The 16,709-nt window shown below is 39.3% G+C and overlaps 1 protein-coding gene across 4 annotated transcripts in view; it reads right to left on the bottom strand.

The window, feature by feature from the left end:
* STAG1 (STAG1 cohesin complex component) overlaps nt 1-16,709 on the bottom strand; it is a 424,583-nt gene that overhangs the window by 266,624 nt on the left and 141,250 nt on the right. For 3 of the 4 annotated variants that reach the window (XM_055295322.2, XM_063611315.1, XM_055295321.2), the window contains one exon: nt 8,508-8,672. In XM_055295322.2, coding sequence (XP_055151297.1) covers nt 8,508-8,672 — 165 coding nt within the window. Of the gene's footprint in view, nt 1-8,507; nt 8,673-16,709 lie in introns of those variants that run through there. The other variant, XM_055295325.2, reaches the window with a different exon arrangement.

The raw sequence follows: 16,709 nt of genomic DNA, 5'->3' as shown, positions 1-16,709 counted from the left end.
CTAAATTGCTCCCAGAAAGGCATTTCTAAAAATGAAAATATGAACAAGTCATTTTCTTTCTAAAATACCATCAATTTTACAAAAAGTATTCAATGGTCAGAATGTAGTTTCTCTCAGCTCCATTTTTACAAGGGCATCTACTGTCCTCTATGGTCGGATAACAGATTTTATCTTTGCATTTCCTGTTTCTAAATTAAGACACGTCTTCTGCTACTGCCTACCAAACTCCTACTCCTGGTGAAGATGCTGTGAACACTGTTGAAATGGCAACAAAGGATTCTGAATATTACATAAATTTATATGATAAAGCAGTGACAGGGTTTGAGAGGACTTCCTCCAATTTTGAAAACAGTTCTACTGTGGTAAAATGCTATCAAACAGCATTGCATGCTACAGAGAAATCTTTCATGAAAGGAAGAGTCAACTGATGCAGAAACTTCATTGTTGTCTTGTTTTAGGAAACTACCACAGCCACCTGATCAGTCGGCAGCTATCAACATCAAGGCAAGACTTTCCACTAGCAAAAAGATTATGACTCACTGAAGGTTCAGATGTTCATTAGCATTTTAACAGTATTTTTAATTAACGTACGTACATTGGTTTTTTTCAGACATAATGATATTGCACACACAATACACTACAGGGTAAATATAACTTTTGTATGTACTAGGAAGCCAAAAAGTTTGTATGACTCACTGGAACCAAACCCACAATATCTCTGAAGTATACCTGTATATCATATAAACCTTTGTGGTCCTATCCTTTTTCTCCTATATTTTCAGAAAGTAATCAATATAAAAAACATGATGTTAAATAACCTTAAGTATATGTTCACACTTTATAAGTACTGTAGCATCATGTGTTATGCATCATTCTGCAATTTGCATTGGACCTTTAAAATCCATTTTTAAAATTTATTTGTACTGGTACCTGGAATTCTAGTTTACTCATTTTAAATGCAGCAAATAATTTCAGGCCAGGCATAGGGGTTCACATCTGTGTAGTCCCAGCACCTTGGGAGGCCAAGGCAGGATGACTGCTTGAGGCCAGGAGTTCAAGAACAGCTTGGCCAACATAGGGAAACCTCGTCTCTACTAAAAATACAAAAAAATTTGCCAGGCGTACTGGCGCACGCCTGTAATCCCAGCTACTTAGGAGGCTGAGGCACAAGAATCACTTGAACCTGGGAGGCAGAGGTTACAGTGAGCTGGGACCATGTCACTGGCACCCCAATCTGTGCGACAGAGCGAGACTGTGTCTTAAAAAAAAATTTTTTTTCAGAGTTTAGATATGCCACAGTTTATCAATTATCCTGTTTATTATAGAAACTTGGGGTTTTTATTTTTTTGTTAGTATAAACAAAGCAATGAAAAAAATTCATTCCTATATATGCCTTTTATAAACATGTAAAAAAAAATTGTATCCAGAGGTTATATCTAAGAATTGAATTGGTTTTCTTTAATGTTATATTCTTAGTAAAGAAAAGAAGGAAAAAAGTGGTTTCCACAGTATAAACACTCATTAAATATTTACTGACTGAATGAAAACAGGACGGTAAGTCATTCAACTCTTCTTGATATTATCAAAATATTCTCCAAAGGAGAATCTGTACACAGATCTGTACTCCCACTAGTTGCTGTTCTACAACCTTACTATTAGTATGGTCAGGTCTTTTTAATTACTCAATATGATGGGTTTTTAAAATAGTATTTTATTCTGTTCCACCCAAAATTTTTATTAGATTTTTATTTTGTACTTCACTGATTTTACTTCTATCTTGAATATGCTCATTTCTGATTACTTGTTCTAATTGGTTATTAATGCCATACAGAAGGCTACTGATTTTTTAAACTTTCTATCCAGGAACATTGCTGAACGCTCTCATTAGTTCTAACAGTCTACGGTTTCTCTTGAAATTTCAACACAATTATATCCTCTTCCAATAGGGATACTTTTGCATCTTCATCTTCAATTGCTATAGCTCTTCTTTCTTTCTTTTTTTAATGCACTGGCTAGGTGTTCCAGTACTGAACACCAGTGATAATGCTTATATCCTGCGAATACACCTAAACTTCACTGTTATTTAAAAATGACACAATCTGAGCTGTAGGTTTGGGGGAGATAACCTTTACAAGCTAAGGAAGTTCCCTCTTGTTCCTAATTATCAAAAGTTTCTGTTTATAAAAACTATTAGCTACATATTATCACATAATTTTTCTAAACATCCTACATCACTTCAGGTAAGTATAGGCTTTTTCCTCCTGTAATGAGATTATTTGGACATTATACTAAAAGATTTTCTAATATTAAACCATCTCGGTATTCCTAAGATAAAACCTCCTGGTCCTAAAGTTTTCTTAGACTCAAATATTTGGGTTTAGTTGACCTTCTTTAACCTTTCTATTTAACTTCCATTTCCACTTTTATTATTCCTTTCTTCACAGTAATGTTAGGTTTGCTGTTTTTCTTTTTTCTAGTTTCTTTTGCTTTTGCTTAGCATTAATGCCCTTAAGATAACACACCTATCCAAGTAATGCTTTAGCTGGCTCCAACATTTTCACTAACATTTCTTTCACTAATATTCACATTACAACTCTGTATATCTCCTCTTTAATACAAACTTTTTTTTTTTTTTTTTTTGAGACAGAGTCTCGCTCTGTCGCCCAGGCTGGAGTGCAGTGGCGCAATCTCGGCTCACTGCAAGCTCTGCCTCCCGGGTTCATGCCATTCTCCTGCCTCAGCCTCCCAAGTAGCTGGGACTACAGGCGCCCACCACCACACCCAGCTAATTTTTTGTATTTTTAGTAGAGAGGGGGTTTCACTGTGTTACCCAGGATGGTTTCCATCTCCTGACCTCATGATCCGCCCACCTCAGCCTCCCAGAGTGCTGGGATTACAGGCGTGAGCCACCGGGCCCAGCCAATACAAACTTTTAAAAAGCACCTTTTTATTCTCCTGCTAAATTTTATAATGCAATTTACCAGGAGAATTTATTTTACTGTGTATTTCAACATTAACTGCATTATAAAGAAAAGGATCAGACATTCCTTGATGAAATCTTTCAAAATTTCCTTAATACTTCAGTTATACTATACTATTTACAGCTATGTAATTATTTTCATTTATCTTGCTCACTCCTGAGAACAAACTTTGGATCAAAGGAAATTTGTCTGGAAATTTCCCCAAAATTATCTCTTCAAAAATTGTATCTAAGACCGTGATTCCTCAAAGAACTAAAGGCAGAAATACCACTTGACCCAGCAATCCCATTAACAGGTATATATCCAAAGGAATGTAAATCATTCTATTATAAACATACATGCATGTGTATGTTCATTGCAGCACTATTCATAATAGGAAAGACATAAAATCAACCCAAATGCCCAACAATAATAGACTAGAAAATGTGGTATACATGCAGCCATTAAAAGGAAAGAGATTGGGCTGGATGTGCTGGCTCAATCTTGTAATCCCAGCACTTTAGAAGGCTGAGATAGGAGGATCCCTTGAGTCCAAGAGTTCAAGACCAGCCTAGAGAAACATGGCAAAACCCTGTATCTACTAAAACAAATTAGCTGAGTATGGTGACATGTGCCTGTAGTCCCAGCTACTTGGGAGGCTGAAGCAGGAGAATGGTGTGAACCCAGGAGACGGAGCTTGCAATGAGCCAAGATTGCGCTATTGCACTCCAGCCTAAGCGACAGAGCGAGACTGTCTCAAAAAATAAATAAATAAATCCTTCAACTCTTTTCTTCCCTCTGATCTCTTCCCTTGGTATATATTCTGGAACCCTTCAATCCATACCAAAGTCTTTAAATGGCTCTTTCATGTTTTCTTACCTCCTTATTTCTCTGGGCTACATTCTATCTGAGTCTAATAGATGCCAATACTTGAATTCTCCCTCTCATGGCACCTAAAGCAGTGTTTTTCCTCAGTAACATAATGTACTGTTTTACTTTCAGAAGCTACTTTCAATTTTCGAGACTGCTCCTGTTTCATATCTTGTTTCATCTGTTCCTTATTTTATATAAGACAGAATTTCTTCTTTCATCCCTCTAGCATCTTCAACATACCTATTTATTATTATTTATCCCTCCCCTCTTATGTTTCTCTCATTACCTCCACGGCAGAACCAGATCACATAAAAGACAAGAGTGGGAATTTTCAGACTCTTCCCTAAGACAACATTGGGAATTTTCACAGACCCAGTCACCAACCAAATGAACAGACATTTCAATTCAGGTGTCAGTTATAAGAACTATGTCCATCTTCTCACTTTCCTAGGCTTTTGATTTCCTGTGATATTTTAATATAAATTGCCATGCAAACTACTACCCTTCTGAATATTAATAAATACATGGACAATAAGCACAAACTGGGCGTCTCAAGGGTAACTTGAGATACATGATTACTCTAAACATAAGCCTATGCAGTAGTTATTGGCACTTTCCTTCAGCCTGCTTTACAAACGGGGAGATTCACATTAGGCCTTGGCTTCATGTAATAAGCCCGATTCGATTCTCCTATTCTTCATGAAGCACTTTAACACTCAACAACCAAACTCCTGGCTATAAGTATATGCTTCTCTGCCCTAAACCCAATCCTGTTCATCACTTTGTAGTTTTCTTCCACATAAACCACAGAAATACCTACTTTGTTTCTAAATCACTGATGTCTTCTTGTATTATCTTGCTTTTTATTTTTTATTTTTGAGACGGAGTCTCATTCTGTCACCCAGGCTGGCGTGTAGTGGCACAATCTTGGCTCACTGCAACCTCCACCTCCCAGGTTCAAGCAATTCTCCTGCCTCAGCCTCCTGAGTAGCTGGGATTACAGGCTTGCACAACCATGCCCAGCTAATTTTTTTGTATTTTTAGTAGAGACGGGGTTTCACCATATTGGCCAGGCTGGTCTCAAACTCCTGACCTTCTGATCTGCCCGCCTGGGCCTCCCAAAGTGCTGGGATTACAGGCGTGAGCAACCACGCACAGCTGTGCCCTTTATTTTTTCTTCTTGTTTTTTTTTTGTTGTTGTTATTGTTGTTGTTTTTGAGACGAAGTCTCGCTCTGTCACCAAGGCTGGAGTACAGTGGCGCAATCTTGGCTCACTGTGACCTCCGCCTCCTGAGTTCAAGCAGTTCTCCCGCTTCAGCCTCCTGAGTGGCTGGGATTACAGGAGCACACCACCACATGCAGCTAATTTTTGTATTTTTAGTAGAGGCAGTGTTTCACCATGTTGGCCAGACTGGTCTCAAACTCCTGACCTCAAGTGATCCACCTGCCTCAGCCTCCCAAAGTGCTGAGATTACAGACACGAGCCACCACACCCAGCCTAAAGAAGTACTATTTTTAATACAATAAAACTGGAAACAGTTCAAATAAAATCTAGTTAAATAAACCATGACCCAACTATTTTAGGAAGTACTACAAAAATAATAAAAATCAGAAGGTAAATTCATAGAAAAAAATGTGCCCAACAGACTGCCACATAAAAAAATTACAAAAGTTTATAAATTATTTTAAATATAGCCAGTAAAAAAATATTAATAATTAAAATTACAGTAAAGTAAAAATAACATGAAGCAGATTTTAAGAGAGAAACAGTAAGAAGTTGAAAGGTGGGTTAAAACCAAATTATGGAAGGTACCAGAGTCCTGACTACTGATCATTATCTTTCAGAAAATGAGAAACAAAAAGTTTCAGCTGAAGACAGCTGGGAGCGGTGGCTCATGCCTGTAATCCCAGCACTTTGGGAGGGTGAGGTGGGCAGATCACTTGAGGTCAGGAGTTTGAGAGCAGCCTGGCCAACATGGTGAAAGCCCATCTCTACTAAAAATACAAAACAAATAAATAAACAAACAAACAAACAAAAAAATTAGCCAGACATGGTGGCAGGCACCTGTAACCCCAGCTACTCGGGAGGCTGAGGCAGGAGAATCACTTGAACCTGTGGGGCAGAAGTTGCAGTGAGCTGAGATCGTCCACTGTACTTCAGCCTGGCTGATAAGAGACTCATTCTCCAAAAAAAAAAAAAAAAGTTTCAGCAGAAGAGACACAGCATAAGAGTGTAATTAGAAAAGAGTAATATGGATGAAGAGTAGAATACCATTAATTAAAACTGAAAACACTTCTATTGGTCAATGTTTTATTTCAAATATAGATGACGATAAGAGTTTGTTAATATTAAAAATAAGGACTGGCATTATGCTTTAATACAATATGCATGAAAATTATTTTTACATAAATATCTGATAAAATAAAGACTTACATTTAAAAAAAAGGAAGCAAGGCCGGGCGCAGTGGCTCATGTCTATAATCCCAGCACTTTGGGAGACCGAGGTAGGTGGATCACGAGGTCAGAAGATTGAGACCATCCTGGCCAACGTGGTAAAACCCTGTCTCTACTAAAAATACAAAAATTAGCTGGGCATGGTGGTGTGCACCTGTAGTCCCAGCTACTTGGGAATTTGAGGCAGGAGAATTGCTTGAACCTGAGAGGCGGAGGTTGCAGTGAGCCGGGATCACGCCACTGCACTCCAGCCCGGGGATAGAGAGACACTCCATCTCAAACAAAAAAAGAAAAAAAGAGAGAGAAGCAAAATATCTGAAATGCAATTATCAAAATTTTACATAAAAATACATTTCTGTCATTTTTCTGCTTGTATTTCTACCTAAAGGTGGGAAGCAACAGAAAAGGTCTTTAAAATTAATGCTTCCGTAGCTTAACAATTCTTCTATTAAAGTATAATTAGGCCAGGCATGGTGACTCAGGCCTGTAATCCCAGCACTTTGGAAGGCAGAGGTGGGTGCATCACTTGAGGTCAGGAGTTTCAGACCAGCCTGACCAACATGGTGAAACTCCATCTCTACTAAAAATACAAAAATTAGCTGGAAGTGCTGGCACACACCTGTAATCCCAGCTATTCAGGAGGCTGAGGCACAAGAATCCCTTGAACCCAGGAGGTGGAGGTTGCAGTGAGACAAGATGGTGCCACTGCACTCCAACCTGGGCAACGGAGCAAGACTCTGTCTCAAAAACAAAAGTATAATGAATAAATTATCAAGCTTAATGGCAAAAGGTCACAAATCTATTTTTATATTAAACTTATATAATTTAAATATTGTCATCCATTGCTTTGGGTAACTGGAACTTCAATACATGTTTCACCATTTAGCATCATCCCACTATTCCACCTCCTTCTCTGCCCACACAAATTCCAAGACTCTTGAACACAACACATCAATCTGGTAACATACATAAAAAGAAAGAAACACTAAACACCCTTAAGGGCTTCAAAAAGAAATATAGGTAAAAAAAAATAATAGAAAGTATACTAATGAAAAGTTGTCTGTTTTAGTTCTAATAGTAATTCCGTTTCACAATTACCTTTTATTTTTTTTTTTTGAGATGGAGTCTGGCTCTGTACCCCAGGCTGGAGTGCAGTGGCACAATCTCAGCTCACTGCAACCTCCACCTCCTGTGTTCAAGCAATTCTCCTGTACACTTCTCATGAAAGGTGAAACAGTACAATTTACGGGAGAGAAACATAGTATTTATATATTTCACAGTTTAAAAATATCCTTTAGCCAAATAATTCCACCTCTAGCATTTAAAAATTTTTTAAAATGTAGAGACAAACATAAATAATAAACACATTCAATGATAGTGATAAAAATATACACACTAAAGAAAAATAATTATGGCTTATCCTTATAATGCATTAGTGAGAATGGTGCTCCTGCAGAATACTTAGTATTTACAGACTAAATGAGAAGAGATAAAAGAGTAAGAAAGTTATGGCCGGGCATGGTGGCTCACACCTGTAATCCCAGCACTTTGGGAGGCCAAGGCAGGTGGATCACGAGGTCAGGAGATCGAGATCATCCTAGGTAACACGGTGAAACCCCATCTCTACTAAAAAAAATACAAAAACTTAGCCGGGCATGGTAGCAGGCACCTGTAGTCCCAGCTACTCGGGAGGCTGAGACAGGCGAATGGCGTGAACTCGGGAGGCGGAGCTTGAAGTAAGCCGAGATCACGCCACTGCACTCCAGGCCGGGCGACACAGCCAGACTCCGTCTCAAAAAAAAAAAAAAAAAAAGAAAGAAAGAAAGTTACAAATGATGTAGTTCTGGTTATTCCTAATTCACTACTTCAGAATTCTTTTTTATATCCTTTCTTCTTTCAAATACTCTGAAAGACACATGTGTTACTTATACTAAATCAGATTCCAAAAAAAAAAATATCAAGACAACAAAAATTCTCTTGGGCAGCTTCTAGTAGACCTTTTTACTTAGAACAATTTAAACAAAAGTACATCTTACTATTAAACAGCCATTCCTGACACTCTTTGCAAAACAAAGCAAAATAAAAACCTTTCAGGATAAACTGAAAGGTTGCTTACATAATCAACAGAAGTATATAAAGTACCAATATATACACTAACTGATTCCACCCAAGTTATTAACTGTATTGCTTTATACATGAAATAAAAACTTAAAATTTACCTGCATTGCACTTTTCCCCAGTTTCACCACCTCAAATAATGTGACAGGCTCCCCTTCCCCATTCTGTTGAGGGTGTCCATTAGCTCTTCCACGGCCTGCTCCTCTAATTCCAGCTTCAATTCTGCTCTTCTCACCTGGAGATTTTCGAGGTTTCTTATTTGTAGACTGAAAAAAAGATAAAAAAAAGATTCCATTCGATTTATGTTTACTTTGCTTTATATAAAATGATCACTACTATAGAAGAAATACAATCCCTAACCAAAAGAAACTTTAAAATTTCTTCTCAGTGATTCAAAAAAGTGCAAAGAGCAAAACATAAGTTTATATATAAAAGGTATGAAGGTAACTTTCTTTTGTTTTTTGAGACAGAGTCTTGCTCTGTAGCCCAGGATGGAGTGCAGTGGCACTCTCTTAGCTCACTGCAGCATCCTCCTCCCAGGTTCAAGCGATTCTCCTGCCTCAGCCTCCCGAGTAGCTGAGATTACAGACCCCACCACCACGCCCAGTTAATTTTTGTATTTTCAATAGAGAAGGAGTTTCACCATGTTGACCAGGCTGGTCTCGTACTCCTGACCTCAAATGATTCGCCTACCTTGGCCTTAAAAAATGCTGGAATTAAGAGCATGGGCCACCACACCTAGATGATGTTTTAAAAATTGCTTTAGTGTGTTGTACAATAATAATGCCAATGTTGAATATTTTAACCTTGCCTCTTCTTGACATTTCCTTCTGCATACATTCACTGATACTCTCCTACTTCCTCAGAAATCTTGTACAGAAAACATTTCTGGGAAATGCCATATATTCAACTTCTACCTCTACTGAAATGCTCAAGTATTTCTTAGTCATGCAACAAATATGCTGAACATATCTGGAACTATTTCAGGTACTGGCAATACAGCAATAAACAAAACAGACAAACATTCTTGCCCTGATGGAGTTTACATTCTTTAATTAACATAGCATCCCCTCCCCCCAACTTTATTTTAAAAAGTTAATACTTGCTATAATCTTATTTCTATGTCACCTTTAGGGCCAAGGATCATTTGAAAAAATTGTTGGCAGTCACTGTATCTATTCCTGTTAATTTCATTCATTCATTCATTCATTCACATACAAACTCATTCTACAGTTGCTACTTCACCAAACTCACCAGTGACACCAACGTTGCTAAATGCAATAGACATTTCTTGAAACTCTCTTAACAGACATGACTTTTTTCCTTTCCTTTCAGTTATCTTTCCCCTCCCTGTATTTCTTACCTGTTAGTATTACCTAGAGGTCTCCCCTAAGTATCTTTTCTTCTCAATCCTTATGCTCTCTACTGAGTAATTTAATTCATTCCCATTATATGCCTGTTTCACTTATCAATTTATGGTCTCTCATCTCCAATGAGATAAGTGTCTCCAATGAGAGACAATAAATTGAAATAAATTTGCCCTGCTTTTTGACACTGAAGCTGGACCCTGTAAACATTTATCTTTTGCCATCTGCTGCAGTATTAGGCTTTGTAAAAGGAAGGTACTAGAGGAACACTACAAGGCATAGCTTGGAGGGGCTTCTTTTCCTTATTATAGTACCTGTTCCCTGCATTTGCTTTTACTGTGTTTCTGACAGTATACTCCTCTTTTCACTTTTGTTGGTAGTTAATGGCCCTCTAACCATTTCTATGTGTGGATTAATATATAGAGTTTGTTGCTTAATTTTTAAATAAACTTTTTTTAGAACTTTCAGATTTACAAAAAAAAAAAAGTTGAAGATAGTACAGAAAATTCCTAAATACATATAGTTATTCCTATAATTAACATGTTACATTAGTATGGTACATTTGTTACAATAAACCAATACCGATACACTAACAAAAGCCCATACTTTCTTTGAATTTTTTTTTTTTTTTTTTTTGAGAGGGAGTCTCGCTGTTGCCCATGCTGGAGTGCAGTGACACAATCTCGACTCACTGCAACCTCCGCGGTTCAAGTGAGTGATTCTCCTGCCTCAGCCTCAGGAAAATCACCCAAGTTCAAGTGATTCTCCTGCCTCAGCCTCTAGAGTAGCTATGATCATAGGCGCCTGTCATCACACCCAGCTCATTTTTGTACTTTTAGTACAGACAAGGTTTCGCCACGCTGGTCTTGAACTCCTGACCTCAAGTGATCCACCCATCTCGCCTCCCAAACTGCTACAATGACAGGCATCAGCCACCAAGAGCGGCCTGATTTTTCTTACTTCTTGCCTAATGACCTTCTGGTCTAGGAGTCCATCCAGGATACCATATTACATTCAGTCACCATGTCTTCCTAAGCTCCTTTTGGCTGTGACAGTTTCTCAGATTCTCCTGGTTTTTGATGACCACCAGTATTTGAGAGATATGACCATCAGTATCTGAGAAATACTGATCAGGCATTTTCTAATAGGTTCCTCACTGGAATTTGTCTGATGTTTTTGTCATAACTAGACAAGGGATTATGGGATTTGAGAAGAAAGGAGAGGTAACATGCCATTTTTTTTTTTTTTTTTCAGACGAAGTTAACTTGTTGCCCAGGCTAACGTGCAATGGCGCGATCTCAGCTCACTACAACCTCCATCTCCTGGGTTCAAGTGATTCTCCTGCCTCAGCCTCCCGAGTAGCTGAAACTACAGGTGTGTGCCACCACCTCAGCTAACTTTTTTTTTGTATTTTTAGTAGAGATGTGGTTTCACTGTGTTAGGCAGGATGGTCTCTATCTCCTGACCTCGTGATCCACCCACCTCAGCCTCCCAAAGTGCTGGGATTACAGGCTTGGGCCACCATGCCCAGCTGGTAACATGCCATTTTTATCACCTCATATCAAGAGTACATACTATCAACATAATTAATCAATGTTGATGTTGACCTAAATCACTTGGCTGACGTAGTGTTTTGTCAGGTTTCACCTCCGTACTTTTCTTACTCTTTCCATAGTGTACCCTTCAGAAGAAAGTCACTAGGTATAGCCCACATTTAAGGGGTAGGACGTTCCACTCCACTTCCTTGAGGAGGTATTTACACAAATTATAATTCTCTCACATGGAAGATTTGTCTATTCTCAACCATTTATTTATTCAATCAATTATATCAGTATACACTCATCATTTATTTTATAGTTGGGGTTCTAATTCAATACTGTTTTGTTTTGTTTTGTTTTTGGAGACAGATTCTCTCTTTGTTGCCCAGGCTGGAGTGCAGTGGTGCGATCTTTGCTCACTGCAACCTCTGCCTCCTGGGTTCAAGCGATTCTTCTGCCTCAGCCTCCTGAGTAGCTGGGATTACAGGTATGTGCCACCACACCCAACTAATTTTTGTATATTTAGTAGAGATGGGGTTTCACCATGTTGGCCAGGCTGGTCTTGAACTCCTGATCTCAAGTGATCCACCCGCCTCTGTCCCCCAAAGTGCTAGGATTACAGGCGTGAGCCACCGTGTCCGACGTAATTCAATACTATTTTACTTTGTTGCTCAAATTGTTTCAGCTTTGGCCAATGGGAGCTCTTTTAGTTAGCTCCCAAGTCCTTATGACATAATCACATCACTCTGTGTGGTTTTTCATTTCTTTTTCAGCACTTGGCTACTTATTGGCACAAGATACTCCAGGTTCACCTTGTATATCCTTGCCCCAGTTCTAGAATCAACCAATACAAGAAAGAGACTGGGTTCCTTTTATTGGAAAATGGTATCAGAGAATAAGAACTGCACACTGGTTGGCCGGGCACAATGGCTCATGCCTGTAATCCCAGCACTTTGGGAGGCCAAGGCAGGCAGATCACCTGAGGTAAGGAGTTCTAGACCAGCCTGGCCAACATGGCAAAACCCCGTCTCTACTACAAATACAAAAACTATCCAGGTGTGGTGGCGCATGCCTGTAATCCCAGCTACTCGGGAGGCTGAGGTGGGAGAATTGCTTGAACCTAGGAGGCAGAGAGAGGTTGCAGTGAGCTGAAATTGCACCATTGTACTCCAGCCTGGGCAACAGAGCAAGACTCCATCTCAAAAAAAAAAGAAATGCACACTGGTAATACCAGCACACGGGTAGACAAGGTGGGGAGGATGACTTGATCCCAGGAGTTCCAGACCAGCCTGAGCAACGTGGCAAAAGCCCATCTCTACAAAGTTAGCTAGGGCAGTAGTGTGTGCCTGTAGTCCCAGCTGCTCGGCAGGCTGAAGTGGGAGAATCGATTGAGTCGGGGAGGTCGAGTCTCCAGTGAGCCGTGACTGTAGCACTGTACTCCTGGATGACAGCGAGACCCTATCTCAAAAAAAAAAAAGAACTGCACACTATGTTTTGCTCGTTGCTACTAGAGTACCTTTGCTTCTAGGTTCTTATGTGGACAAAACATAAAATACACCTCCCATATGTTACACGTAACAAAGTCACTCTTTGAGCGGGTATCAGTAGCTCAGGCAGTTGAAGGAGCGGCAGTGAACAGGCAGCCCAGCTCACTAAGGCTCTCTGTGCACCATGGCCCACTAGCACCCAGTATGTACTCTCCCCACTGCAATGATGCCCAAGAGGAAAGTCAGCTAAGCAGAAGTGGAAGTCGAAGTGAAGAGTCAAAGAGGAGACAGGCATGGTTGTCAGCTAAACCTGCTCCTGAAAAGTGGAAATGAAGTCAAAAAAAGGCAGCAGGAAAGTACAAACAGGGCCAGGTACAGTGGCTCACACCTGTAATGCCAGCACGCTAAGAGGTCAAAGCAGGCAGATCACTTGAGCCCAGGAGTTCAAGACCAGCCTGGGAAACATGGCAAAACCCTGTCTAGACAAAAAATTACAAAAATTAGCTTTTATATATACACATATATTTATACATACATATACAGAAATACATATGTATATATACATATATAGAAATACATATGTATATATACATATATAGAAATACATATGTATATATCATATATAGAAATACATATGTATATATACATATATAGAAATACATATGTATATATACATATATAGAAATACATATGTATATATACATATATAGAAATACATATGTATATTACATATATAGAAATACATATGTATATATACATATATAGAAATACATATGTATATATACATATATAGAAATACATATGTATATATACATATATAGAAATACATATGTATATATACATATATAGAAATACATATGTATATATAGAAATATGTATGTATATATAGAAACATATATTTATATATGTATATATAGTTGTATATACATATATTTATATATACACGTGTATATATATATACATGTAAAGGGTATATACATGTAAAGGGTATAAAGAAAAGGGAAAAGGGGAGCAAAGAGAAGAGGCTGATGCCGCTAACCAAAAAACTATAGATTTACCTGCAGAAAATGGACAAAGCAAAACCAAGAAGAGTCCAGCTTCTGGTGAAGCCGGAGAAAAAGAAGCCAAGTCTGATTAATATCATATACTATTAGCAGTGGTCCTTCTATTCTAGTAGAATCCAGAGGAATATTTTTATCAACTATTGTATAAATGCAAGTTTTTTAGTAGATCTAGAAACATTTTTAAGAAGAAGGGAATCCCACCCACAACCCATTTTTAAAGTGTAAATGCTTTTTGTTTTTAAGAGATGAAATCATTCACTGGTTATTTTTTGGTACAACCAGAAAATAGTGTGGGATACTGAATTGTCAGAGGCTTTGACTGTCTTGGGTGTCAGCTTAACATTCCATAGATGGGGGTTACTTTTCATATCCTAAAATACAAAGCATATAAAATGGCAACATGGAGTTATAGTCCTGAATTAAAAAAAAAATTTTTGCATTTTAATGTCTTGGATATTTTAAATTATTTCTATTCCATGTTTCTTTTTTTTTTTTTTTTTGAGACAGAGTCTCGCTCTGTCGCCCGGGCTGGAGTGCAGTGGCGCAATCTCGGCTCACTGCAAGCTCCGCCTCCCGGGTTCACGCCATTCTCCTGCCTCAGCCTCCGAGTAGCTGGGACTACAGGCGCCCGCCACCGCGCCCGGCTAATTTTTTTGTATTTTTTTAGTAGAGACGGGGTTTCACCGTGGTCTCGATCTCCTGACCTCGTGATCCGCCCGCCTCGGCCTCCCAAAGTGCTGGGATTACAAGCGTGAGCCACCGCGCCCAGCCCCATGTTTCTTAATAGCACAATTTTCTTCCCCTTTTTTTTCTTTTTTTGAGACGGAGTCTCGTCTGTCGCCCAGGCTGGAGTATAGTGGTGCGATCTCAGCTCACTGCAACCTCCACCTCCCAGGTTCAAGCGATTCTCCTGCCTCAGCCTCCCGAATAGCTGGGACTACAGGTGCCCACCACCACTCCCAGTTAATCTTTGTATTCTTAGTAGAAATGGGATTTCACCATATTGGCCAGGCTGGTCTCAAATTCCTGACCTTGTGATCCACCCACCTTAGCCTCCCAAAGTGCTGGGATTACAGGCGTGAGCCACTGCACCTGGCCTTTAGCAGGATTTTCTAAAAAACAAAAACAAAAAAAACAAAACTCCTTGATCATGGCTCTCCCTGTCAGAATTGTGTGCACTCTAACATCTTTGGTTGTGGTATTCCTGTTTTCCCAGTAACTTTGTTAATGTGCTGTGAAAGACTGAAAATTTGAGTATGCTGTGTATATGCTTTTAAATGAATTGGAGAAGTGTATTTAACAGCTTATCAACATGTGAAGATACTGGTACTTGATAGCCTCAAGGAAAATTTGCCTCCAAATTTTAAGCTGGAAAGTCACTGGAATAACTTTAAAAAAGAATTACAAACTTTTGTTTTCTTTTTTTTTTTTTTTGAGACAGAGTCTCGCTGTCGCCCAGGCTGGAGTGCGGTGGCACAATCTCGGCTCACTGCAGGCTCCGCCCCGCCGGGGTTCACGCCATTCTCCTGCCTCAGCCTCCCGAGTAGCTGGGACTACGGGCGCCCGCCACCTCGCCCGGCTAATTTTTTTTGTATTTTTAGTAGAGACTGGGTTTCACCATGTTAGCCAGGATGGTCTCGATCTCCTGACCTCGTGAAAACTTTTTTTTTAGGTTTTCAGTATGTATGTTAAGAATTGCACACAAACTGAAATGTCTGTGTACTAATCCCCAACATAACCAACAAAATCTCAATTATGAAAGAAAAAAGCACATTCGCTCTTTGTTCTGTGAAGTTCTAAGGGTTTTGACAAATGCTTGGTGTTGTGTATGCACAATTAATGGTTATCATGGAGAATAGCTTACTTTAAAAATCCTGCATATTGCCCATTCAACCCTTTCTCTTCTCCTTCTCAGGAAACCACTAGTTTTTACTTTTTTAATCATCATCATAGTTTCCTTTTTTCCACATATTAATATATGGGTTGAGTACCCCTTATCTGAAATGTTTGGAACAAGAAGTGTGTCAGACTTCCAGTTTTTTCAAATTTTAGAATATTTGCACATACATAATGAGATATCTTGGGGATGGAACTCAAGTCTAAACATGAAACTCGTTTGTTTCATATATACCTTACACACATAGCCTGAAAAGAATTTTACATAATTTTTTTTTTCTTTGAGACAGAGTTTCACTCTTGTCCCCAAGGCTGGATTGCAACGGTGCAATCTAGGCTTACTGCAACCTCCGCCTCCTGGGTTCAAGCGATTCTCCTGCCTCAGACTCCCAAGTAGCTGGGATTAAAAGCATGCGCCACCATGCCAGGCTAATTTTGTGTTTTTAGTAGAGATGAGGTTTCTCCATGTTGGTCAGGCTGGTCTCGAACTCCCTACCTCAGGTGATCCACCCACCTCAGCCTCCCGAAGTGCTGGGATTACAGGTGTAAGCCACCGTGCCTGGCCATAATATTTTTAATAATTTTGTGCATGAAACAAAGTTTTGACCTTTTTACTTTTTTTTTTTTTTTTGAGACACACAGTCTTACTCTGTCACCCAGGCTGGAGTAGAGTGGCACGATCACAGCTCACTGCAACCTCCCCTTACAAGCTTAAGCAATCCTCCAGCCTAAGCCACCTAAGTAGCTGGGACCATAAGCACTAGCCAGCACACCCAGCTTTTTTTTTTTTTTTTTTTTTTGGTAGAGACAGGTTTTGTCATGTTGCCCAGGCTGGTCTCGAACTCCTAAGCTCAAGATATCTGCCTGCCTCACCTCTCAAAATGCTGGGATTACAGGGGTAAGCCACTGCGTCTCGCCTTGATCTTGGTTTTAACTGTGACCCGTCACATA

Source organism: Symphalangus syndactylus, chromosome 10 (genome assembly GCF_028878055.3).
Source record: "Symphalangus syndactylus isolate Jambi chromosome 10, NHGRI_mSymSyn1-v2.1_pri, whole genome shotgun sequence".
NCBI lineage: Eukaryota > Metazoa > Chordata > Mammalia > Primates > Hylobatidae > Symphalangus > Symphalangus syndactylus.
Note: the sequence above shows the minus strand (reverse complement) of the source record. Positions and strands in the feature narration are given on the sequence as shown.